At 36.5% G+C, this 27,888-nt stretch overlaps 2 protein-coding genes across 2 annotated transcripts; one reads left to right on the top strand and one right to left on the bottom strand.

The window, feature by feature from the left end:
• The first annotated feature begins 4,827 nt into the window (after positions 1 to 4,827).
• LOC116255231 (G-type lectin S-receptor-like serine/threonine-protein kinase At2g19130) lies at positions 4,828 to 5,432 on the top strand. The gene is made up of 2 exons (XM_031631011.1): positions 4,828 to 5,155; positions 5,248 to 5,432. The coding sequence occupies exons 1-2, from the start codon at positions 4,828 to 4,830 to the stop codon at positions 5,430 to 5,432; spliced, it is 513 nt and encodes a 170-aa protein (XP_031486871.1).
• A 10,403-nt stretch (positions 5,433 to 15,835) lies between these two features.
• Positions 15,836 to 20,742, bottom strand: LOC116254715 (ras-related protein RABA1f-like). Its single transcript, XM_031630259.2, has 2 exons — positions 20,168 to 20,742; positions 15,836 to 16,557 (listed from the first exon to the last, which is right to left on the bottom strand). Exons 1-2 carry the CDS (start codon positions 20,383 to 20,385, stop codon positions 16,122 to 16,124), a joined length of 654 nt encoding a protein of 217 aa, XP_031486119.1. The 5' UTR covers positions 20,386 to 20,742; the 3' UTR covers positions 15,836 to 16,121.
• Positions 20,743 to 27,888: the final 7,146 nt, after the last annotated feature.

Raw genomic sequence — 27,888 nt, 5'->3', positions numbered from 1 at the left:
TACATGTTGCCTTTCGTTCCATGTTCTTACGTTGTGTTCATTTCCTCGTGACTAGAATCTCAGTTAGTTTTAACATGTAATCTCTCTTATCAAACGCCATAAAAACCCCAAGGGGTTGTAGCACACTGGTGCGGGAAACCCCAAGGGGTTGTAGCACACTGGTGCGGGGGAAGTGCTCTGTCCGCTAAGAACCCGGGTCGAGTTCGTGGGCATCACCTGCCCGCTCCAGACGTGCTTCAGTCCCTGGCCCGTAAAAGGGCCCGAAGCAAGCTCAGTTCACTCAGGGGGAGGGTGACGAGGAGGGGCCTGTGGCTTCTCTTAGGGCGGTGGAATGAACCACTCACCCTAAATAAAAGAAAAAAAATGCCATAAAAATAATATTAAACTAACTTATTAATAAATTTAGTCAAACTAATCGAGGTGAGTTTTGGGGCAGTGTTGTTATGCACAAGGGCAGGGTTAGAAATTTTCACAGTTCATGCTTCCGGTAATTTTCTTATATAACCAACAACACGTATCTTTTAACAATTATCTATTAGGTAAAGCATCCCTGTTTCTCCAGTTATAAATTGTTATTAATAATAAAACTCCAAAATCATCACAATATACAAAATATGCAGAAAATAATAATTTGCAGACTTTTGGCTTGTCACCCTCATCAATTATGTTAAACAAAATGTCTTATTTCAAGGCATGTAATTGCAAACTTTCATCGTGTTCCAATGATCTGTTGTTCTAGATAGGTATACGTTATCAAAATATGCAAAAATATACTTTATCATGATAAAGATAAACATATGTAAACAAATATACCTCAATCTTTTGTATATTTAAGAAGCCAATATTTGAAAATATGCGTAAACTAACCTATTTAATAAAATTCATATTCACTGGATCAAGGAAGGAGAGATGTCTATCCAATGGTGCAAAAAAAACGGTGAAACAAGTTCCTAAATTAGCAAGAAAGGCACATTCTTTGGGGCCGCGAAATAAGAAAGAATGGAGCAAATCAAAGTAGCCTCAAATGAACACTAAAACAATGGAGCTATTGGAGAAAAATTAATAAGAAAGCGTAACCCTAGAATTTGAATCCCTAACTCAACGAACTAGTACTATATAGAGAGCGAGAATGCATTGCTTTTTTTTTTCAGGAGCAAAGCCCAAATTTTTTGGTTAAAGGACATTAGTAATAAATTTTAAATTTTTAAGAGGCATCAACATATAAACGAGAATTTTTTTTCTAAAATGTTAAATATAAAAATAAATATTTTTGTGGCTCTGTGTGGGCAATTGCCCACACCTGCCTCTGCCCCTTGTTGCCTTCTCCTCCTTGCCAGTCGTTGGCAGCTAGTTGCAGTGTCGGTTGCCGGAAAACTAGCCAACCTAAATCCCCGGTTGCCAGATAACTAGCTAACCTAAATCGCCAATGACCAAACACCCAAAATAAGATGGCAGAATTTTAATAGATCTCAGATTTGAATTCAACTCTGGTTAATTCTTTTCGGGTTTATTTTCGTTCACTTCGACTTTGACTCATGAGCTGCACAACGAGCTCTTTCACGTGGCCCTTTAAATTTGCCTTTCATATTTTGCATCATAATACATATTAAACCAGCTTGTGACAATTGTCATCTGAAAATTTTAATTGAAATTTTTATTCTTAGATGTGCTTCAAATAACAAATTATATTCATACGATTCTCATGTTCAAATGAGCCAACATAAAATACGTACGTTTTTTTTAGTTTATAAGTCATATTATAGAAGTTTTTGTTATCTCTTTTTGGCTTATAAACTTGAACTGAGCAAGAAGGATTATCTTATGTTAATTGTTAAATTTATAAATATGGGCATTATATTGGTATGATCAAACTTTGTAAATAATAATTTAAAAATGTGAGTTTCAACTCTAAGAGCTTTTGTGTGAACTCATATTTCATCAAACAGTTTCAGGTAAAGGCAAGGGTACAATTTATTTTTTCTAAATTTAACTTCTGCCAACAGCAAATGTAGATTGGGAAAAAGCTGTTCTTTTAAGAGGAATTTGGTAATATTGTCATGCCTAACCCTGGGAATAGGAGAGCGGCGAGGCCAAGCCTAGAGTACACAAGCACAAGCCAAACAATGAGTCAGGAGCCTTGTTAATAAGAAGCAAACACTCATAATAGAAGTGTGAAACCATGCCTAGGAAAAAAGAGGCCGTTTGGCAACAACAACATATTACTAAATTCGATGAAGTAGCATGATAGAATGTTTGTTGCATATTCTATCAATTTACCTTATTTTTTAGAGAAAATTCACGAGACAGTAACAAAGTATTACTATTGCCAAACAATCCAACAAAAATACAATTTAAAAATTCAGATTAAATTCAATTTGTCAAGAAAACGGCTATTTTCTGGTTGTTTAAAACAAAATTCTCCTCCTATGATTTTAATTCATGATTATATTATTCATTTGAACAATCTTACCAAAATGCAAAACATTCATCATCTTATTAAAACACGTCTCTGCCACAAATGTTAAATATGGGATGTGGATTTAGATTTATTACAGTTTTCCTTTTTTTTTTCTAAATCTCTAAATTACTCTTGAAATGAGTTCCCACTTAGCCCCCACAGGCATAGCTGAAACAGGTGGACTAGAGTGAGTAAAGCAAGATGTCTCAGGTTTGACGTGTGGCGGTCCCAGGGGCGGAGCCAAGATTTTCTTCAGGGGCGGGCCGACAGTTCAACATCTAGATCCGAGTAGAGCCAAACTGAATTTAAATCCAAAAAATACATGGCGCCAATTAATTTTTTTTTTAATGTAATTTTTTTTCATTGGCTGGGGTGGGGCCATGGCCTAGGCAGGCCCCCCCTTCCTCTGCCCCTGGCGGGCCTCTGTGTATGGACAAGGGAGGACTTCGGCTCTCGTTCAGACAAGGGATTAATTATCTCAAGGGATTAATTATCTCAAGGAAAATTCTCACCCAATAATTCACCTTGACAGGACCCATTAAATAAATAGTCCAGTTTGCTCCTGAATTTTTAGGAGCCATTCTGGGTAAAACTTTGGTCTAGATGCCCCAGCCTCCCGCTACCAATATGGTTCTCCAGCTCATTAATTATTTTTGACCCAGTCAATGAGTAGGTTTAGCCTAGCCCTACACTTGCCCATCAACCCTAGATTATCAATAGCTAAGTTTTAATTAATATGATAAAAAGAGAAATAATACTTTTTACAAAACAAATTAAAATTTAACCAATTATATTAAGTCAACTCTATTCAATAATATAAATACATGATTAATTAAATCTGATTAATATTTGAAAGATTGATTTCATATTTTCTTAATTGACATTGGTAAGCTCTTTGAGGAAAACAAATCGTTTTAATAATGTTAATCACCCTTTCATGTTATCTTTTAAAAAGCAAAATGGTATATTTTAATTACTGGTTTTAACAATTAAATTTCCAAGAGCAACTTTATGAATAATCTCTGGCACTCAACATCAAGGCCGTCAGATCTACGGTCCCATTTTAACACGCCGAGAGAGAGAGAGAAGAGAGACACATCTATTGACATTAGATAATATATATATATATATATATATATATATATATATATATAGAGAGAGAGAGAGAGAGAGAGGGGGGGCGTTCATTGAAAATTTCTTTTAGCGGCTCTTAGATATATGAATCCAATATTTCCAAATAATAACATAAAACTAAACATATGTTGACCTTTGACAAAATAAAACTTTAACTAGTTAACACACATCTTTTTTCCAACACTATCATGATTTCGTTGCAACGGTCTTATAATTTTTGTCTCTGCAGATCATGCGGTTTATTAACTACCATCACAAATGTAATGGCAGTTAGCAAAACTGAAATGGGCAACATTATGATAAATGTAACTGACACTTAAGTAGTACCGGTGACAAACTTGCAGCGAATAATTATTCAGAAATGATATGATTAGAACAGTTAGACACATGGTGGTTTAACTTGGTTGAAAAATAGTAAGGTAGCAATAAAAGGATATGACAAAAAGAGCATCAAAGAAAAGATTAAAGCCATGTTTATAAAGCTACACTTCTATAAACGATAGGTCACCTCAGCACAAACAAAGTCGGATGGTTTCATGCTTGGAGGCTGAAATTATGATTTGCTTTTAAGGAATGCGTTTCTGGAACTCCACAAAGTAAAAAAAATATAGAACATCTTCTACCTCCACCTCCTAAATGAGGGGAGGAGTTTTCGTTGACGATTTCTTCTGGCTTAATGATGAGAAAGTGACAGGAAAAGTGGAAGAGGGAAACGTCGTCGTGTTTCATAAACTCCTTCCTTTCCCTCAAAGCTCCCACTGCTATTCCAGAATTTGATTCAAGGTCTTCACCTCAACACCCTTCACCACGTCCCTCCAAATTCTTTACCTGTGACAGTGTGCTGAATTTGAGGGAACGCTCTGCATGCATGCTCGGCAACTTGGTCTATAGTCGATCAGCTCTTACCAAGGCTTTCAGGAACTCAATTGGACAAGACAAAGATGACTTGTGTAAGTCTTCTTGCCAGTGCTGGTGAACATGGTCTTTGGTTTAGCATGACTGCACCATGCAGAACGAAGATCAGAATTTCGCTTGAGTTCCAGGGGACCGTCCAGTTAAGATTAGCAGCGTCTAATTAAGATTCATATACGTTTGCAGCGTCTAAGATTCACAGTAAATGGTCAACGGCATGACCATACCAAATTGAGACATTAATTTTTCTAGTCTTCTCTCCCTTGCAGATCCCCTTCATTGTCTACGTACTACTTCCTATGACTTTGTTAAGTTCTTTAGAGATGGCGCAAGGCATAGCGGCATCTGCTAACGTGTTGCAGTCATACTGCCTTGGAGTTCTCCTTCTGCTCACCAGTACTCTACACGCCCACTTATGTATTTCAGGAGACACTCTCTCTTTGGGCCGATCCCTAACAGGAAGTCAGACTATTACCTCTGATAATGGGGTCTTTGAATTGGGTTATTTCTATCTTGGTAGTCCAAGCAGATACTATATTGGTATCTGGTATAAGGAAGTACCAGATGAGATGAGAGGGTGGTATGGGTGGCCAACGGAGACAGGCCTCTACAAGATAGCACAGCAGAGTTCAAGATCACAGATGATGGCAGGTTGGTACTTCAAACCCCATCAAAATCTTTGGTTTGGTCTACCAAACTGACTTCACCTCTGGCTCCAAGTTCGAGATCTGCGATTCTTCTAGATAGTGGTAATCTTGTTATGATCCATGGGAATTTTTATGAGTCCATCGTCTGGGACAGCTTTGGTCAACCTACCACCACTTTTTTGCCTGGTGGAAGGCTGGAATTGAACAAAGCGACCAAGCAGAACATGGTGCTCACATCATGGAAGAACATGGAAGACTCCTCACTTGGGCCGTCCTCTTGAAGCTGGTTATATACGCCACCTTCACGTATTTAATTTCATGCACCATTTTAATTATGACAAAAAAAACATATGATTAATACAAAAGGAAACTTTTGTAGGGATAAATATGAAAATTGCAAAAAAAAGATTTAAGGATTCGATAAAGATTAAATTTGTTAGTCCGTGTATATGCATATCGTTACAACCAATACACCCCTTTAAGCAGTAAAAAAACGTTTTTGTTTTTTTGTCTCGCTTATAGCATTATCTCAATATCTCATAAATATTTTATTATCTCATAAAAAATTATTTCATACTTATGTTTAGTGTTATCTCATACAGCCGTCCATTATCTTATTATCTCATAATTTATATCATAAATATTATCTCATACTTATGTTGAGTGTTATCTCATAAACATTATCTCATACTTATGTTTGGCACTATCTCATGCATTTATATGTCTTTAATCTCTTTATCTCATAAATATTTTATTATCTTATAAACATTATTTTATACTTATGTTTAGCATTATCTCGATATCTTATAAATTTTTTGTTATCTTATAAACATTATCTCATACTTATGTTGGACATTATCTCATACATTAGTCAGTTCATTATCTCATTATGTTATAAATCTTTTGTTATCCCATAAACATTATCTCATACTTGTTTGATATATAATAAATATTTATTATCTCACGCACATGCTTATATAATGTTTGGGCATGAAAATAAATATAGATGTTGTCAGTAGAATCCACCCCAGGGTACGCTCATTGCGTACGCCAGGGTGGCAGATGTAACTCGGTCACCTTTCTCTCATGAGATTGATCCAAATAGAACTGCCTAGACTCTTCTTGTCTAGAAAGGTACTCGTCCATACTTTAGTAGATTGCCTTATATTAGATGTCAAAATATTAGAACCCAAATTTTTTCATCTAAATCCCAGTGGTAATTTTGAAATTTTGCAAAACATTCTAGGGTGAAATCTGAAGCAATGTTCTTTGATGCCTATCCAAGCCAATCCTAAAGTAAAGTCTAGAAATCAATTGCAATCTTAGCTCTGAACCAACTTAGAGCTTTGAATTGCAAATCTAAACTCTTACTGAATTTGAAACAAGAGTTCAAATTTGATCGAAGCTAAGCTAGAGCTCCAAAATCAATACAGATCAAAGCGAAAGGAGCTCAATCTGAAATTCAATGGTCACTTGGATTTGAAGTCCTAATCCAAGCTAAGCTAAAATTTTAACTTAGTTAATTTCCTCAATATTGGAATTATGAACTAAACTGTCTATGTCAATCACAAAAACCTTAATTCAAAGTTATTTGAAGTCAATTTACATACTTGAGAGCATGTGATCGCATGATGCAACTCAAACTACTAAGAATAACTTGGTTTACTGAGGAATTGAATTGCACTTAGTGAAAAATCAATCAATTCGCATACACTTGTCTCAAAGAGTATGCAAAATACAATTCAAACCAGAATTAGATAAAATATATACTCTAAAATGAAAATAATCCAAATTGGAGTTAAATCAAAGTTACCATGGACTTTGACTGAATCTAAACTCACTTAGCCCATGCGTGTGGGGCCGGTCCAATGAATTTTTAAAATTTCAAAGAGAATTTAATTCTCTTGCCATGTCATTCAATACAAGAATTTTCAAGGTGAAAATTAAACTTCCCCTTAATGAAATTAAAATCAAACTACGAAAACAATTAAAGAGAATTTAAAATTGATTTCATTCAAAAGAGAACCCATTTGGGTCTCTCTCTCTCTCTCACATACAATTATTTTAAGCAATTCTAGTTAACGAACAAATGATTTAAATCAAGGCCATTCAAGAGTAGCTTATTTGAGGCAAAATTCATTTTAAAATCATTCAAATGATTGTAACAAATTTCAAAACCAATTTAAAAGTTAGCTTTTTTAAAGATAACCTCATTGAGGACCAGCTCTTTCTCATACAATTTTGGAAATGTTCACAAAACAGCTTAGTGAAGCTGGAATTTCTTCAACTAAAAAGAAGAGAAAATTGAATTACAGCAGCCCATTTTGGGCATGCTCTATCTCTTTTCTTTCAAGATATTTGAAAGCTATTAATTTTTTTGAATAAAATCAGCTCAATTAAAGTTGATGCATTTTCAAACCCCAATAAAAAAGCAGCCCATTTTGGGCGTGCTCTATCTCTTCTTTTCAGAAAACTTGAAAAGATCTCAAGTTTAAAAACTAAATCAGCTTAATAAAAGCTCTTTTGTTCAAAGCCCAATCAAAGAGCTACTGGGCGTGCTCTACTCCTCTTTTCAAATACTTTTGAGAAGTCTAAAAATTTTAAGAGAAAGCGGTCTGTTTTTTTTTTTCTTTTAAGCACCAAACAAAGAGCCGGCCAAATGGGTGTGCTCTTCTTCCGTTTTCAAATATTTTCTTGTTTTTGAAAAGATTTCAAACATAAGAATAGATCAGCCTTAATTAAGTCTGATTTTTTTTCAAAAACAAATTGAGGATTACCTAGTTGGGCGTGCTCTTCTTTTATTTCAAATCTTTTTGAAAAGATCTGAAATTTGAAAATGCATCAGCTTAATTAAAGTTGACTCATTTCCCGAAACTGAATTGAAGAGCAGCCTCTAGTAGGTGTGCTCTTCTTCTTCTTTTGAAAAGGATTTCAACCAAAACAATTAAAAGCTTACTTAATGAAGTTAGCTGATCCATTCGTAGGATTGGATCCTTCTTGGAGAAGTTAGCCTCCCCCTCCTCCTCCGCTTTCTTGGCTGAAGATTGATTTTCAGTCAATCTTTACAGCCACTCTACCTAGCTCATAGGTTGAAGGGACCAAGTCCCTAAAGCAAAAGCATCAATGCTCTTGCCTCCCAAGTCCCATAAATTCTAAGTTCCCACTCAAGGGAAGGAGCTGGAATCCTCAGACATCTGTAGTAGAAGTCTCCACCGCAGCCTCCTTGGACACGAGCCCTACTGCACCTTCAGCCTTCATCAATAGCAGTTGTGCTTCCAGCCTTCCATCACCAGCTGCAGCTCTCTGTCAGGTCGCCTCAAGGGCCAGAGCTCTTGGATGTGCTCTTCCAGCCTGCAACTTCCAGCCGTTGCTGCTGTCCTCAATTACTGCGACATAGCTAACCAATTAGTAATTTTATTAATCAATTACTGAATCTGATTTCTTGAATCCTTAGACGGACTGTTGTCTTCCAGCAATAGCAGCCTTCTTGCTACCAAGCTCGGACCAGCTACATTTCTCCAAAGCTGCATCTCTGGTGCTCCTAATTGTTAGTGCTGCTGTCCTCAAGCTCGAACAGCAGATCACTATTGTCTTTCCACCAAAACTGCAGTAGTCTTTGCTACTCCTCAGTTCAGAGCCCCATAAGTCTTACTGTTCCATACATCCAGACCAGTTTTCTGCTGCTCTGATCATCCGACCTGCTCCAGCAAACTGTAGCAGCCTTGCTGCTTCCAAGATCAGACCAGCTCGTTGCTTCTCCCAATGGCAGCTCTCTGCTGCCCCAAATAGTGACAGCCTTGTTGTCTCCAAGCTCAACCGCAGTTCCTTGCTGCTCCAACCGACAGCTCTGCCACCCCAAGACGCCGAGCTTTTTGTTGTCTCCAATTTCCAGCAGTAGTTCTCTTTGGTCTTTAAGTTCAAACCAGCAGCCTTGCTGTCCTCCGCCGTAGCATGCAGCTCCCTCTCAAACCAAAACTGCAGCAACTCTGCTTCTCCAACCCAACAACATTGCTGCTCCATTGCTATAGCTCCACAACCGCAGCTCCCTGCTTCTCCAAACCAGCAGCCTTGCTGCTCTCAAATCCGAACTAACTCTGTTGCTCCTAAACTAAGTGCAGCAGTCCTAGCCCAGCAGTGCCTCTCCATCGAGTCTACTCAGTCCCCTTCACTCGAGCACAGTGAGCCGTCTGATAAGCTTTTATTTTGTTTTCTTGCATTAGATGAATGGAAGAACTAGCACAAGATGGATTTTGAATATTAAATTAAGGCTGGTGATGATGTCCAGGTTGGGCTGTCCACACAAAAAAATGTACACGTTAAAATGTTGAAGCATTTCAATGCATGCATACAAGCAGTTTTGGCAAAAAAGAAAACCTATCAACAGCTTGTTTTCAGAGAAAATGAAGTTTTCTCAATTGGCTTACCCATAGACTCAAAACTGGATTTTTTTAAAAGTTCTAAATCGTGAGAATCCATAGTGAGAAAAACCTGAAATAGGACGGGAGATGTTTGGCTCAATGATGTGCCTATTTTCCTATTTTCAGAAATCTTTGCTACTATAAAAATCAGTTTGCAAAATATATATATAAGCCATCCCAAAGAAAGATGAAGCTGCCAAAATTCAATCAATTCGCCAAGGGATCAGATCCCTTCAAATGAGATTCCAAATGGGATCAATTTATCTTTTTCAAAACTCTAAAATCATAAGAAATCTGAGATTTTAGCTTTTTAACAATCAAATTTGTGCTATTTTCAAACTCAAAAGAAAGGTTGAATTGACCGACCAATTACTTGCGAACAATCCCCAAGTTTTCCTTACACTTTAAGGTCTCCAAGTCTCACTTTGAGCAAAACCAATTTTATGCAAATCATATTGATTTTTAACCAAAATCCCATTAATAGCTCGGCTTAAATTAGCTGAAATCAAATCTCCGATCAGCAAGCAAAAAACTCGCCAAACCAATCAAATTTTTTAAATCATTATCAATTTCCAAAAAGAGTTTATTCAAATTGATCGAAAAGATCCTAAAACTCTACAATTCATCTTTCAAATGAAGATTTCAAAAATTCCAAATCTCGAAGACTTTGATATCCAAAATCAAATCATACTCAAGGACTATGTGCTAAAGCACATTCTTAATCCCAATATCAAGAATGAATCTAGATGTCATCAAACATTCAAATTTTTTCCAATGTCTTTATGGAATCAAAACTATTATGCATTGAGAGATGAAAGAATGAAGCTTGAATGGTGCATATAGTTTGCTTTAGCAAAGCATGTATTCACCTGCTATACAAGCACACAATTCACTAATCGCCAAGATATAAGCAAACCAATTCAGAGTTGCTGCCATTAGCCCATGACCAAGTCATTGCAACAAAGATTTAGATCCATCGTTTATCACTCAACCCGACAAATGATCAATTCAATCCCAAAATGGTTTAGAAAACTTGAAGTTTTCAAATTTGAAATTGATCAAGGGAGGATTTCATCTCCAACTTTCAAAATTTGAGTCTTCCTAAACTGGTATTTTGCCTCTAAATCCTACCTTTTCAAGCTTTAAAAGAAGTTCAAAGATCCAAAAATTCAAATTCAAATTGGTTTAGAATCTAAACCTTCAACTATTCCCAATTCCAATTTCCAAAATCCAATTTTCAATTCAAATTCCTACCCCAGGATCAAACCAATAATCTTAATTCAAATCAATTTTCAAATCCGCAAAAAAATACCAGAGTTAAGAAGAATTTCTGATCAAGTCTAAAAATTTAATCAAATATCAAAACAAATGCAAGTTTTCGGCCTTTAAAATTGAATTACAAATTTCCAACCAACTTTTAAATGAACTTCAAAGTCAAATCCATTTCTTGCACACTCATATAAAAAGATCATCAATCAAATGACTTGTACAAAAAGAGAAATATTAGTCCTTGGACCGATTTTCCTTGTTGAAGATGGTATGAATGGTCGGTCCTCATATTAATGGGTGAATCCTTTCTCTTAGAATCTTTTCAACTAAACAAATCATATTTTCTACTGCTTTGTGTGACCTCCCTATTCAAAGGAGGAGTGCAAACAGATAGTGATCATGGTAGGACTCGTCATCATTCGTCTAATTCTTATGTGTAAGTCATTTCTCAAACTGTCTAACATTAATTGCATGAAAACCCTTCATGACCATACCTACCAGCATCATACATCTTGCACGCATCTAGGACTAGTTGAGGAGAAAATCATGCTTCTTTAGTCCTAAAATCAACCCTACCCCTCCTTCCTTTAAAGTTAGTATGAGACCAATGTACACTTTCTAAACATTTCAAATCTATCTTTTAAAATGTATGTGACATAAACATATTTTTCAATGTTCAAATTTTCATAAACAATTCCTCTACCTATCAAGCCCTAGTCATCTCATATATTGAGACTCGGATATATCCTTATAATTGGACCATCAAATTGGACTTAAAGGTCCCCTGTTAGTATCAAAATAGACAATAATCCTTGATATATCAATGAGTGAATAAGTAAATTAGAGATCCTCAAACCAAAGACAACTCTAAAAGAGTCTATACAAATACCAGGAACATGGTATACCAACAATTTGGATTTGTTAGGGTTCCAAGACAATTTTTAAAAAACAATGCATATAGGTAAGAGTTCTAAGACATGCATTGCTATTTGCTCTCTTCTATCTTCAAGTAATTGCTTGAACGAATGCATCAAATGGATGAAATGTTCTCCATGTTTCATGCTTAAATCTAATCTCAACTCTCTTTTGATCCCTATTTGGTCAAGCAATGACAATCAATGTCTAGGACTTTCTTTTTATATCCAGATGACACAATATTTTTCCATATGTTCACATCTTTTGGGTGAATGCTAAGTTGACCTCCCAATTAGAATCTACTTGCCCCAATAGTATCTATAATGGTATTTTACCTTTCAGTGTATGTTTCTGGGCAAGTCTAAAAATTGCAATCTCGAACAAACTGTCAGCTTAGTTATTCAACCTATCAACGACAATATGATCCATGCATTTGTTAAAAAATGGAATCCAAAAACCAATACATTTTAGTTTCTATGGGGCAAGATGAGCATCACTCTAAATGAATTTTTCCAATATTACTTCTCGAGTCAAAAGGTGATCCCAACGACTGATTGAGAGTCAATTCCTCATCAATCAATAATAAGTTAAAATCTTAGAGGTGGTTCGCAGACTACTGAAAAGAGAAGTTGACTACTTCTAGAATAAGATGGGCATCAATATATTCAGCTAGAAAGTCTTAGCAATGAGCTTTCTCAGTATGTTGATACGACTACACTCTTCGGCAACACTACAAACAAGTACAATAACTCAATGATGACTTACACAGTTGGTCTCATTTTCTTCCACCACAAAAAACAGAGCATGGACCTTTGAATTGCTTACCTTTTTAGAAAATAGGGACACATCAAAGTTTTGCTACTTCTTTGTAGCGATGGAAACACTAGCTTTCCCCTACAAGGACTCTTAAGATTTTTCAATAAGAGATACAAATTATATTGGAGGATATGTTTTCGCCCTACAATCTTGGTTTTACAAACATGTGGGGTAACCATCAAGCCATTTTCAAAATTCTGCCGAAAGACTATTCAACATGAAGCATTACCAAAGAAATATGTAACAAGTTGATGAGGAAAGCATCATTTGTGACTTCTTTGATAGAAAAGTAATGAAATCATACAAATGCAACCCATACAAAGGTTGTCGGCTTTAAGGGTCATATTTCACAGCGGAATATCATTCAAAGTGGTACCTTCATCAGTTTTCTTAGCAAAAAAGATAGATTGATGATATCAAAACACGAGCTGGATGATCTTGAGTGGTATGGAGCATACACCCTAGCGCAACAATAGTAGTGGGCTATTTTCCCACATCTATCTTGTCCTTGGTTCAGCTGTGGGTCGTGATTATGCCAAATGGTAGAGAGACATCCACCCATCTATTCTTCTTAACTATGAGTCAAAGTCTAACCTAAAACTTTGTTATAAATCGAGTCATCAAACAATATTGTCTCACTCCTATTACACAATGCTAAATCAAGCATTTTGTCCATCTTCAATGACATCTATCAATAGAGCATTTTCAAACCTAACTTTTTTTTTCTTTCAAAATCAGGTGAACATCCAATTTATGATGGGAACTAAGAACCAGAGAAGATAAAGAATAGAGATAGAATTTGAGGAACAACCCAATCCTGAGAACAAGAATGAAGAATCATGTTCAAGTTCCAATACAACTATAAAATCCTCTGAATTATATTATGAGGAATACAAAAGGTTTCACAATTTCATGCTAAAATTCAACAAGGAACATGTAAATGCTGACAAGAAAAAGAAAAGGAAGAAGAACAAAGAATCTTATCAAGTGACAGTGAAACTTCTGACAAGACTATCATAGAAAAAGTAGTTAAGAAAACTAGAAAACTCTCCCCAAAAAAAAAGAAGAAAAAAAAGGAAGAAACTCTAAAGGTCAAACTATAAAAGGTTGTGAAAAAGCTAAATGCTATTCAATTCAAAGACATGAACAAAAAAAATTCACATGTGAAGATTTCTATAAAAGCTTCCATACATTAAGAACTTGCCAAAGAAATTCGGCAAGTTTGATGGCCAAGGAAACACTAAGACCCATTTGGCCATGTTCTTCACCAAATGCTATAAATTTTGAAAAACAATCATCGAACTCTTTTTTGCTGCTTCTCGAAGAGTTTGGATGACATAGCAGCATAATAGTACCGGGAACATGTCAATCCGATAAAGCTCAGAAACTTTGATAAATTGATCAATCTATTCATCAAATGGTTCATCCAAAATGTAGAAATTGCTTCGACAATCACTAGCCTATGAAATCTCATATGGAATCTAGGTGGAAAAGTAAGAGATTTCATCCAAAGATGGAAATTAGCATGCACTAGACTGCGAGATCCGATATCTCAATTCCATGCATTGGGACTAATTACCAACAATCTTTCCCAACAGTTGTGGAGTTTGATTTCAAATGTTCCAACTAAGTCATTCATTGATTTAATAGAAAGGGCAGAATGTATTGAAGCCGACATCAAAAGTAGAGCATTTGATTTAGATTGACAGTTTGGATACAAAATGGATCCAAAAGTTATATTTAGATCCAAAATTGGTAGTGTGGATCCAAAAGTGAGATTGGATCCAGAAATGCGATTATGATTTTGATTTTAGATCTAAGATGAAGCTAAGGTTTGAATTTGGATCTAAATTGGCTCTGGAGCTTATATTTATATCTAGTTTGGTTTTGAACTAGGATATGAGACTTAGATTTGGATATAAAGGTGGATCAAGGTCCAAATTGGTGTCCACTTGGGTTAATAACAAAACAACAAAAAAATGGGACTCCCCCCATTTTTATGGGGTGGCAAAATTGGCAGTAAGTCATTGAAAATGTGGTGTGTTCATTTTTTTTATGGGGGGAGGGGGAGCATATAGAGAGAAAAAGTGTTTGAAATCAGCCGGTTACCTTTGTGACAGGATGTTTTTTTTTTTTGTGTCATTAAAATCCATTGTAAAAGGTGAATTTGCTATAGCCTGTTGCTTGGCTATGGTTTTTGGCTGCAAAACATTTGCAATGGTTTTTAGTGGCCATAGAGATAGCTGGCTTATTTCAAATTTTATACACACACACACACACATATATATATACTTTTGTTATATTTTGGGGCAGTAAAAACTGTCGTAATTAATGTATTTCATGGCTAAAAACCATGTCCAATGAATTGCCATTATATATATACTTTTGTTATATTTTGGGGCAGTAAAAACTGTCGTAGTTAATGTATTTCATGGCTAAAAACCATGGCCAATGAATTACCATTTTGTAATGCACTGCTTGTTACATTTTATAGCTTCACAAAATGTTAAAAAACCCATGCGACAATAGATGTTCTCTGGCTGATTTCAATTCCTCTCTATATATATTGAATATACATTTTTTTTTTTTTTTAATCCACGAGAGTCAAAGGTAGAAAGTGGTTGGCCCGTTTGAGAACGACACAAATGAACTTTCCAAATTATGCTTCTTTTATCAAAAGTTTTAGCTACAGTAAAAAACTCGGGTTGTACACTTGAGCTGTTGGATGCTATAACTAGCCGTCCCCCTCTATTTAATATGTTTGAACCATTACGAACTGTGCTTAGAAAGAAAAATGTAATTCAGAATAGCTCAAGTTTATGCACCCATTCGTTGAGATTCATGGTGCAGATTGCGTTGGTTACTGAATTAGGAGAAATTCGTATGCACGTTTCATTTCACTATGTTTATAACTAAAAGCGAAATAATCCAATACATTGTCACTTCCTATAGAATATATTCTTTATATCAGTTCGAAATTCATTACTTTATTGCAAAAACAAATCTAACGGCCAAACTTTTTGCCGCTTCAGGTGTTTGGCAGTGATTCGGCGTCACATGCTTTATGAAAGCGGTTACTCCAATTCTAACAGCAGCTAGTTACAGGAGTGGTTCTGGACCTGTACTAAGTAACAAGAACAAAGAGGTACGTGTGTCAAGGATCAGAATACAGCCATCAGTGTATGCTCGTGCGGGTGCTTGCACGTACAAGTACCCAAGCATTTCACGCATTGATAATTTCAAAGAAAAAAAAAATCAACAAAAAATGCAGTACCATATGGCTTTCTCATGCAGCACGATCAGTTTGCAAATTCCATGAACCCAAGTTACAATTGAAAGAATGAAGACTAGCCAAAAACAGCAAGAACAAAAACAATCCAAAAGCCACCACAAACTAAAATTTTTGGGGTGAATAGAACGGCAGACCTGCTACTTCAAGATACAAAAGAACAAACAACGTAGACTCTTTATGATGAAAGCACACAGACATGATAAAAGGAGATCAACAATCTTGACGATACTTGAGATTGAAAAGAAGAAAGCAACAGAAACTTAAGCTGAACAGCACCCTGCTTTCTTGACAGCTGATACATCATCCTTGTTTCCCATATTGATTGTCTCACCCTTCAAAGAAACAGCAACAGGCTCCTCTCCCATATCAAGGGCTTTCCGACTGACCACACGATATACCTGTGTGAGCACATCAGTGAAAGCATTCTCCACATTGGTGGACTCGAGGGCTGATGTCTCCATGAAATATGTTGACTCACGTTCGGCAAATGATTTTCCATCCTCTGTTGAAACTGCTCGCAGATGCCTAAGGTCAGCCTTGTTGCCTACAAGCATTATCACAATATTTGCATCTGTGTGATCTCTCAGTTCCTTCAACCACCTCTCCACATTCTCAAAGGTAACATGGCGGGTCACATCATACACAACCAATGCACCAACAGCTCCACGATAATATGCACTTGTTATTGCACGGTATCTGCAGTTCAGGCATGATTGCAAACATGTCAAGAACATCTATCACATATGTTATTTCTAAGATTTAGTGGCAAGGAAGCAGCATCATACCACATAACAACATCCATGATTCTATAAGCAAAGATTTACCAAAGTAGTAAGTGCAGAGGCTATGCAGTCAAAAGCGTTTAGGCAGGCCTAGGTGGTGGACCTCAAAACGGGACTAGATGTGTCCAAGCAAGGACAAAGGATAATAACAAGGTACTACATATTAGTCAAAAGAGGGTTGTCTAGAGCCTAGGCATGTGTATGTTTGATTAAATTAAGTCACATCAAAAATTTTATTGTTATGTTTCCCACAAAATGTGGAAACTTAAATAAAGTCAAAATAGACTTCAACATTAACACAATCTAGAAGGCAACATCTTACTTCCATTGTCATTTACTAATTTGGAAGTATGCTTAACATTTAGAAGCATGATTCCTATATAAAACAATTTGTTATTGATCTATTCCTCCAAAAAGGAATAGAAAAGTTCTCGATCTGGAAAATGTGTCTACTTTATGTGAAATATCTGCAAATTGCAAAGCTTCCACAGCACTGAACAACATGGTCAAGGCTTTGCTTCTCTTTAGCCAGGGTATTGCAGATAACAAACGAGAAATAAACATAAAGATACAGGACAATTAACACACAGAAAATGAGGAATGTCGACCACAGAGAAGTGTCCAAGCAGGGTTTGGGAGACAACCATAAAACTCAAGGCATATGAGTTGAGCGTTTGATGGGCCTAACTATTAAATGAAATCTATAGAGATAAAATCACTTCATTCTTTCTTAGTCCCTCTGTTCCTATATTTTATCACTTAAGCTTGGTTCATGAGCATCTGAACTATTACTTAAGCTTGATTCAGTTGAGCTTCACTAAGCTCATGACTGCTTTGCGCTCAAGCCAACCTCATATACTGGAAAAAGAAAAAGAAGAAAATCATGCAACCACCCAATCGATAAATTTAATTTATTGAACCAATAAAGTGACAGCTAGATCAAACACATAAGTCAGCTTTTGTTATTTAAAGCAGTGTTTGACCTTCAACTTGCTCAACTAATTAAGGTTAAATTGAGCTTCAAGCTCTAAGTATTGACATCTTGAAATCCAAAAGGGCCTAAAGCTGCCAGTTGTGTGCACGCCTGCAAATTGATCAATACACAGGACTAAGTGATTTTACTCCAAAATCTCTCTCTCTCTCCACCCCCCCCCCCCCCACCCTTCTTTACTGGGTTAATATTTCCTTTTACTTGATCTTACAAGGAAAAATATCACATGCATGTTTCCTTTATTTTCCTCAAGTACTTCATATGTATGTTCATGTATGTTTAGATATCTTAGGATAGAGAGAAAAAGGAAAGTATAGATCAATTGGTATGCCGATATGCATAATTACTTCTGGAGGTTTCATCTTAATTGGGTCACAAGCTTCAATCTAGTCTTACAGGTCAAATAATTTACAGAATATAGCTGCATGTTATCAGTTATATTGCCATGTGACGCAGGAATTGAAAACATGTCCAAAAGTACAGCAGACAAGTCGGAACACAGCAGCACATGCAGCTTAAGGCAAGATAGTGAAACAACAATATCTGGTAACGAACAACCATATGCAGTTACTGCCGAGAATCAGAGCATCAACATTAGAAGAGTCTGTTGATATGAGTTCATGGGAAATGGCAAGCTTACTGTACATATTTTTGTACATGTGTTTGTCATTATCACCCATGGGATCTAAAAGGTGCATCAATCAAACAACGCAGTTCTTATGAACACAAGCCTCGTAGTAGCTATGGTGCTATTTACAAACTTACAAACAATCCAGGGATAAAAACAACACTTCATGTGTGGATCAACAGAAAAATCAGCATATGCAGTTAATACCTTGCTTATTCTTGTTTATGAGTCTACTGGGAATGACCAAATTATTATAGTTTTGTCCATGTTTTTTCCATTGTCAGCCGCAGCATCTAAAAGTCGTTTAAATTTATTAAAAAAAAAATTATGAGCACAATCTCCATAGTAGCTGGCATTCTTCTGAAAAATTTACAGAACTTCGAAAACACACATAGACAGAATACTCTTTATGTCTGCATCAACAGAACAATCACCAAATTTTAAGATGACCAAATTATTATACGTAGTTTTGCCCACATGATTAACACTGTAAGCCACAGCATCTAAAAGTTGTTTTTTTTTTTTTAAAAAAAAAAGAGAACTAACTGCTATAAGCATAATCTGCATAGTAGCTAGCATTATTTTGAAAAAATACAGATAATTCCAAGAAAAACATACACACAGAAAATACTCTTCATCTGTGCATCAACAGAATGATCACCAAATTTCAAGATTAATAAGGGACAAACAAATGAACAGCCTGGGTTGTACTAACTTATCCTGGACCTAGAAGCAAGAAGATAAGACACAGATGAAACATGGATTTATATGCTGCCTGAAAAGTCCAACGAAGCATCATGCAGAGTTAATAAGATTTAATGCCAAAATGATTGTGAAACATGCTTAACTATTGGTCAAAAGTATATACATCAATAGTTGACCACAATAAGGATGTGTTCTAACAATACAGAACCGAGAACTTCATAGACGTCAGTGTACTAATGGCTATGTAACCTTCACGTAATATCTAGTGCAACAGTAATATGCGGACTGTGCATCGCTTCCTTTTATATTTAAAGGGGAAAGTAAAGACTACATTACAGGCATAATTTCAGTGATGCGTGTTAGAGTAAGACAAACAAGGAAAATGTTGAAATAAGCTCAACTGACCGAAAATGACACCGTGAATTCTCATATGGCAACGCAGCTAGAGAACTGAGGAAGGCTAAAGGTCAGAGATTATCACTTCTATGCTGTGTCAAATTGATAAATCATTATGAGTTCGGCTCTCCATCCCCTTATAAGCTCACCATAAAAAAGTTCGCAGGTGCATAACCATATGTCCACTTGATAATTGATAATGAAGTTGTACAACACCATGTAAGCCCCAAAAACGATGACAGACAATGAGACAAACAGTCACGCGATGGAGCCTAACTAACTTCGCTTCATTATGAAGCGCCTACAAAGATCTGTGGTGCTAAGCACACAGGCCAGCTTCTTTAGTAGATCCAGGCTCCAGAGAATTAATCTTTTCTGTTTGTACCGCAACAGATACCACGCGTACTCTGAAGCATAAAACAGCTTGATCAAAGTGATCATTGACCGACTGTAGACCACCGATCCTAACTACCCATCTCCATATAACTTCTCTTCAGCAAATTATACCATAGTGCATTAGCTAACAAAGATCGACGACGCGAAATCTTGTTCGCGTCATTTCACTCAGCACTAAAGCCCTACTTTCCTACCGTCAATAATAGCTTAGGATGAGAAGTAAGATCTAAAACGTGCATTCAAAAACACTTACCGACGGACTAGTCAATAACAATGAAAATTCCTTCGGGCTCCCTATCTGAGACAAACAAGCTAAGAACAATAAATGACGACGATGGTGGTAATTTTAAAAATGAAACAAGGCAGAGTAATGCAGAAGAAAAGGGAGCGGGGAAGAAGTGTTTGGACCTCTCCTGGCCTGCGGTGTCCCAGATCTGAGCCTTGAGGACTTTGTCGTCGACGCGGATGCTCCTGGTGGCGAACTCGACGCCGATAGTGGACTTGGAATCGAGGCTAAATTCGTTGCGGGTGAACCTGGAGAGGAGGTTGGACTTGCCAACGCCGGAGTCCCCAATTAGCACCACCTTGAACAGGTAGTCGTACTCCTCGTCCGCCCTGTACGCCATTCCTCCCTCTCTTTCTCTCTCCTCTTTCTCTCGGAAGAAAGGAGCGACAGACGGCTCTTCTCCGCTTCTCCCTCTTCCCCTTGCTCTTCTGGAATACAAGTCGAAGGCGAGTCCAAGTCGTCTGTGGCCCTTCAGACACTCCCAACACGTTTCTCTCTCCCTCTCGTCAGCACTTCGACGCGAGCTAAAGCGAGGGAAGGAGCAAGAAGAAGAAAATGGATTTTTTTTCCTTCCTGGTAGTCAAAACAGATCCAACGCAACGAGGGCGGGACGAAAGGATGGCGGTCAGCTGAACCGCGCAGGTCTCGTGAGTGCCGACCTTTGCATCTTGGAGGGTCGAATCACGAGCAACTCCCTCAGATCGATAACGGCGAACACCCGACGGCCCACGGGTCCTTTAAGCCGACCGATACGGTGTCATCGTATTAACCCGATTCGGCCGAGACAAAAAAATCTGATATAAGAAAACTAAAAAAAAGACAAAAAACTCAAAAGAAAATAAAAAGTAAGGAAAAAAACAGAAAAATATTTACCAAGACATGAAAGACATGAAGCTTGAATTCTTAAGCATCAAGTGCAAACATCTACGCATATGGCTGTTTCTAAGAACATTTTATACGAAGCAGTGCACAATTATTTTATGTCGACATCAATGACATGGAAATGACTCGCTTACATAGAACCAACAGCTGCAGCAAGGGACCAACCCCGACACTCATTGAATGCTTATAATAAATAAAGAATGCGTGATGCCTCTCCATTGTTCCCTGCTGTCTTAGAGAAAATGGTCAATCTAAGATGAAAGGTTAAACCTGGACTCATGTCTTGGGCATGTTCTTTAAAGCTATATTCCAGACTTAGTGTTGGATCTGCTTTCAAAGATTTCTTTTCTTCCCACAATACCGAAATGGTTTGCAAGCTCGAACATTTTTGTTTTAAAAAGCTTCTCAACTCCAACAATAAAAGAATCACCCTTTTTGCTTTCCTTTTCACATTTCCTTCTCTTATTAGAAGATATAAGGACTTGACATCCTTGCTTCCACCCATTCAGATTAAGGGCTTAAACATGAGACTGTATTTTTATCATTTTCCTTTTAAACTCGTAAGGGATATGCTCCTTTACTTCATCAGTACATTCATATTTAGCGGTTAAACCCGAGACTTCTTTTTGGTGTTTTTTTCCTTCATTCGAAACCATAAGGGATAGACTCCCTTACTTCAATCAACTCAGATTAAGGGATTGAACCTATTCATTTTCCTTTTTCTTTACCTTTTGAAACCTACAACAAGGTCATGTAACCCTCACTTCAATCCGTTAAGGTTAAGGAATTAAGTCTGATCCTTCCTTGTTCAAAATGACAAAGGTTTCATGTCCCTTGCTTTACTCATTCAATTTCAAAGCTTCCATTATAACTATCTAAGTGCAGAATTTGGTGTGTTCTGTCTCTTGAATTAGGAGAGCTTATGTTTCTAGGTAACTCTTCGTAATATTAAATAGTTTTGAGATCTCTTTAAACATTTCTTTATTAAATAGTTCTGAGATCTCTTTAAACATTTCCTTATTTTTTGTTGATGTAATTTGTAAATCTCTATTCTATCCTAATCTCTTTATTATGGAGATTAGGGTTAGTGAATGAATTAATCTTCTCTCTCCAAGTCTCAATGGTTGTAATATGGTATCAGAGAAATGACTTGAAACAAGTGATGTGAATCAGGCTGCCGGCGACTTCCATTAATCTGGCGACGTGAATCAGACTGAACCTTACAACAGACTCAGTCGTCTTGCTGTGACCATTTCTCTATCTTCTAGTGATACTTATGTATATGCCTTGGTAGCCTCATGAGGTCATGGCCGCAGTTCCTTTAGAGGGAGAGGCATAGGTGAGGGTTAGGAGGAGGTTGGGGAAGATTTCAGTGCATCTACTGTGAGAAAATAAGCATTTGAAAGACCGATGTTGGGATAAACATTGTCGTCCTTCCGCTGCATCCATAAGAAGAAATGCTGCATGTAAGCAGGGTAAGAATTCTTTACATTCTCCTATTGGATCTATCCTGAGACTATGACTATGAATATCAACAAATTAAAATATGAAGAGTTCTTATTTCACAGATCTACCCAATTATCGGCCTCTACAGTTATGATAGGCATTGTCATATCTGTTGATTATTGATTATTGATTTAGGAACATGGAAGCACTTTTGTAATAGACCTTTTATGTTTACCATGCTACACTCATTACTTCAGACACATCATGTGAGACTTGCAGATGGTAGATGGTCTCCTATTGTAGGTTATTGAGATATTAAGATTTTTCAGTCTATGACAATTCCTAATGTGTTGGATGCTCCTAAGTTTCTCACTAATCTTTTATCAGTTGGACAATTGATTAATGATTTACATTATCGTGTTACATTTGCCTCTGGTTTATGTTCATGTCAGGACTTGCGAACTGGAAAGACGATTGGTGGAGGCTATGAGAAATGGGGCATCTATTTCTTGTTGAATTCTGTGGGTATTGCAGTCTTCTCAATCACTTCATTGTTCTCCTTCCAGTGGCATTTCAGACTTGGTCATCCACCTGTCTCCAAGCTTCGTCACTTTCTTCCTCATCTTTTAATACCTGAGTCATTCTAGTGTGAAGCCTGTCAACTTGGCAAACACAACTGCAGCAGTTATTCATTGAGTCTTAGTCCGTCTAGTTGTGGACTATTTGATCTTTTTCATGTTGATGTGTGGGGTCTTAGCAGAGTCGCTAGTAGGTCAAAATTTCGTTATTTCTTAGTCATTGATTATTTTTCTCAAGTCACTTAGGTTTTTCTCTTGAAGGAAAAGTTTGAAGTCATATGTACTCTCAAGAATCTAATTATTGAAATAAAGACACAGTTTGGTATTCATGTTAAAAGCATTCGCACTGATAACGCTCTTGAGCTTAAGGCATCTATCTTAATGAAGTTTTACTTTGATAATGGCATTTCTCCTTAGTTTACTTGTCTCCATCCCTCCCAACAAAATGGAGTAGCTGACCGAAATCACCAACTTTTAAATGTGGCTCGTTCCCTAATGCCTCATATTAATTTACCTGCATATTTTTTGGGAGATGTCATCCTCATTGCATGTTACTTGATCAATAGTTTACCCTCATCCTCTATTGACAACTGGGTTCCAATTAAACTTGTGTACCCACAATGACCTTTGTTTTCTAGTAGCTTCCAAAGTATTTGGTTGCACATGCTTTGTTCATATACTTGAACCTACATGTAATAAATTGGGTGCCCAAACCATTAAGTGTATCTTCATTGACTATTCTGAAAACCATAAAGGCTACAAATGTTTTGACTCCTTAACTCAAAAGGATTATATCATGCGGATGTCACATTCTTTGAGTCTCAGCCTTATTATAGTTCATCTCATATCTCTACTAAGATGCCACTGTCACCTAACCTACTATTCTTCCTATCCCATTGGAGTCATTCCTTTTCGAGCCTCCTTCTAGAGACTCTCCGGCTATAGTGTGCAAGTTTCGTGATCCTCCGTTGGTCTACACATGTCGACATGACCCATCTCATGATTCCCCAACCGCTCCTCAGGAGGTAAGTACATTTGAAGTGAGTACACCTAGTCCATTTGATCCCTATGAAGACTTACCTATTGTTCTTCGCAAGTGGCAAACGACAATGTATTTTGTATCTTATATCTCATTTTGTTTCTACTGACGATGTTGGTAAAAGTATGCAAATATTTATTCAAGCTCTGACTGCTCATGCAGTTCCTACGTGTCACCAACAAGTTTTATTAGATACCTAATGGAGACAGGCTATGCAAGATGAGATGAATGCATTAGTTTAGTGAGACACCTGGGAACTTGTTGATCCTCCTTATTTATGATTGTGACATTATTGGCTCCAAGTGGGTATTCATAGTGAAATATAATTTTGATGGTTCCATGAAACGATACAAAGCTCGGTTGGTTGCTAAGGGCTACATACAGACTTATGGGGTGAATTTTTTTGAGACTTTCTCTCCTGTTACTCGGTTGAGAACTATTTGTCTTATCTTCTCTGTGGTTGTACACCATGATTGACACATGTATTAACTTAATGTCAACAATGTCTTTTGTAAGGTGATCTCGATGAGACTGCCTATATGAAACGATCATCAGGGTTTGAACGATAAGGAGAGTGTGGAAAAGTGTCCAAACTGAAAAAAGCTATTTATGGACTGAAGCAGAGTCATCATGTGTGATATCACAAGTTCTCTGCAGTAGTCTCACAGTGTGGCTTTGCTAGATCACCTTTTGATCATTTTCTGTTTATCAAGAAGACTTCCAAGGGTATGATTGTTTTAGTGGTTTATGTTAATGATATTATCCTGACAGGTGACTCTGATCAAGAAATGTCTGATACAAAGTTGTTTCTTCAAAAACACTTTGTAAAGAAATAACTTGGTCAACTACAATATTTTTTGGGAATAGAGGTTGCTCGCAATAGGGAAGGTGTAGTTCTCTCTCAACGGAAGTATGTTCTTGATTTATTGCAGGACACCAGGATGCTATGAGCTAAACCGGCTAATGTACCTATAAATCTACACATACATCTTCATGATGATCAATCAAAATTAGTGAATTCTCAATCATATAGATCTCTTATAGGAAAACTCCTTTATGATACTTTGACATGACCAAACATTAGCTTTGTAGTGGGAAAGCTAAATCAATTTATAGAAAAACCCAAGAGAGTTCATTAGGATGCTGCTTTAGTGGTAACCAAATATCTGAAATCGTCTCCTCGCAAAGACCTTTTGTTCACAAAAGGCAAGACCTTAGAAATGGAGGCCTATAGTGATGCTGACTATGCTGGCTCAATCGAAAACAGAAAATCTACCACAAATTTTTGTGTATTTGTGAGAGACAACCTTATATTTTGGAGAAGCAAAAAAACAAGGTGTGGTGTCAAGATCTAGTGCAAAATTTGAATACAGAGTTATGGCTCAAGCTACCGCAGGAATGACTTGGACTAAATCCATGCTATCTAGCCTAAATGTGTCTATTCCTCTTCTCATGAAGATGTATTGCGACAATCGAGCAACTACATGCATTGCAAACAATCCAATTTTCTATGAAAGAACTAAACATATTGAAGTAGACTGTCATTATATTTGGGATCTCGTTCAAGGAGAAACCATTGTCACTATTCATGTATCTTTAGAAGATCAAGCTGCAGATGTCTTTACCAAAGCTTTTCTTGTAAGTAATTTCTCTAGATGTTGTGACAAGCTGAACATGTTTAATATGCATGCTCCAGCTTGAGGGAAAGTGTTGAATTAGAAGAGTTTACGTTTCTAGGTGGCTCTTCGTAATATTAAATAGTTACGAGATCTCTTTAAACATTTCTTTATTTTTGGTTGATGTAATTTGTAAATCTCTCTTCTACCCTAATCTCCATAATAAAGAGATTAGGGTTAGTGAATGAATTAATCTTTCTCTCTCCAAATCTCATGGCTGTGTCCATAGTGACCAAAGTTGAAAAGACGTGTTCTTTTTGGAAAAAATGCCAAAAAAAGTGATAAATAAATCAGCTATTTAAAACTAAAAAAAAACACCGTTACTTTAAATGCCAAAATATAAAAACGAGAAAAAATGAGTTTTGTTTTGTTTTTTTGTTTTTTTTTTCATTTTATTCGTTTTTCATGTTTTTAATGCCAATTTGCACCCCCAATTTAACCAACCGAGTGGAAAAGAAGGATATCTATTAACATCCTAAAATTCTCATTCTAATCTTGTTTACACCTGAATCTAAGTACTACTTATTTTGGGGCTATTTTCCCACTATCTTCAAACGGGTTTCAAGTATTTTTAACAATTTTAAACATGTTTCCCAAATATTTTCATGTCCACCCATTTACCCAAAAATGGTACTTACTAGTCCATGTAAACACTTTAGGTTTCAGTCAACCTCCAATTTGTATAAAGGTCAAAATGGTCATTTCATCTTAGTCGTCCAGGAGTATTTGGAACTTGGTTTTATCCAACAATGTCCTAGTACCGTGCTCCCAATGCAAACACTCCAAAAATTTCAAGCTTCCCCCTTTTGATCATTTTGCCTCATTTTCTATCATTTTCAATACTTCCCAGTTATGTTTCCCCATTTTTCAATAGTCAAAATTAATTTTTGCAACATGGTATATACAATATCTTTTCCTTCGAAACTATTTCTCTCAATCTGATATCTAGAGTCCAAGTTCATTCTCTTGGACTCTGGACCCACAATTATGATTCACTATCCAGCCTTTTGTTTCTAGATATATATCTCACGTTTTAAATTTGAACTATTGACCTTTGGAGATCCATAATCCATTTGTTAATGTGGATCCACAAACCATATCCAGACCATTAACCATTCAAAATTCAAATCATCTTCAGATATGGATCTGGATCTTATCGAGCACTGCACCATCTCCTATCTGTGTCTAAGGTCCACCGCAAGCGGATTCATAGATCTAAATACTTTAGGTTCATTTCAAGCTCCAAATCAAATTTGAATCAAATCCAGTTATTCAAATTTCAGTTTGATGTATATCAAATGATTTTTCAAGTCAATGCCAAGAGGATTTTCAAATCAAAATCTAAAAATTTGGGATTTTCGTTGATCAATTTCAAGGATTTTCTAACTGAGCTTTCCAAATTATTTTTAGAAGCAACTTTCAGATAATTAATAGTTAATTTCAAAGAATGATAGAGATATAATGATTTCAAAATCAATTTCTAGGAATTTTAAAAGGATTATCATTCATTTTGAAATCAATTTTCAAACATTTTAAAACAGAAGTCTAAGGATTTTTAGATGACCTTAAGTACATATTAAATTATTTTAAATCAATTTTAAAGGATTTCCCAGTCAATTTTATGTAATTAAAATCAAACTCAATGGTATTTTTGAAATTTCAAACAATTTCTAAGGTTAATGACAAATTTACGAAAGTGATCAGAAGTTAAAAAGTGTCCCGTTTTACGCCTCCATTTTTCTCTTTATTTCTTCCTTTCCGCGATACTCTCTCCCTCTCTCTCTCTCTCTCACACACACACAACGCAGAGGCAAACATAAACACTATACTCTATGAATATATTAAGAAAAATAATATTAAAAATAATTTATCTGGCCTAGTCGTGCCAACCTTGGCCGGCCGGAGCCCGGTACCTATTTTTTGGGGCGGCCGGCGGAGCTTGATGACCAGCCTTAACTGGGGTAGTCCCCTAAATGCATCAAAATACTATTTTATCAGCTTTTATGTCAATAGGAGATTGTTAGCAACTTAATATAGGCATTTTGGTCTTAGTTGTTTCATGTTGTGACATTTTACCTTTTTCTAGGCACTGCATGAGTTAGCAGGAAGGGTGTCAAGCGCTTCATATGGGATTGAAAATCGAAATGTCCAAATGTCATTGAAGATGTTCGGAACGGTGCACATTTTAACTAGATTCATACTTGATGTTTGCATATGTCACG

This window comes from Nymphaea colorata, chromosome 5 (assembly GCF_008831285.2).
Source record: "Nymphaea colorata isolate Beijing-Zhang1983 chromosome 5, ASM883128v2, whole genome shotgun sequence".
Classification (NCBI taxonomy): Eukaryota; Viridiplantae; Streptophyta; class Magnoliopsida; order Nymphaeales; family Nymphaeaceae; genus Nymphaea; species Nymphaea colorata.
This window is presented reverse-complemented; position numbering and strand designations above follow the sequence as displayed.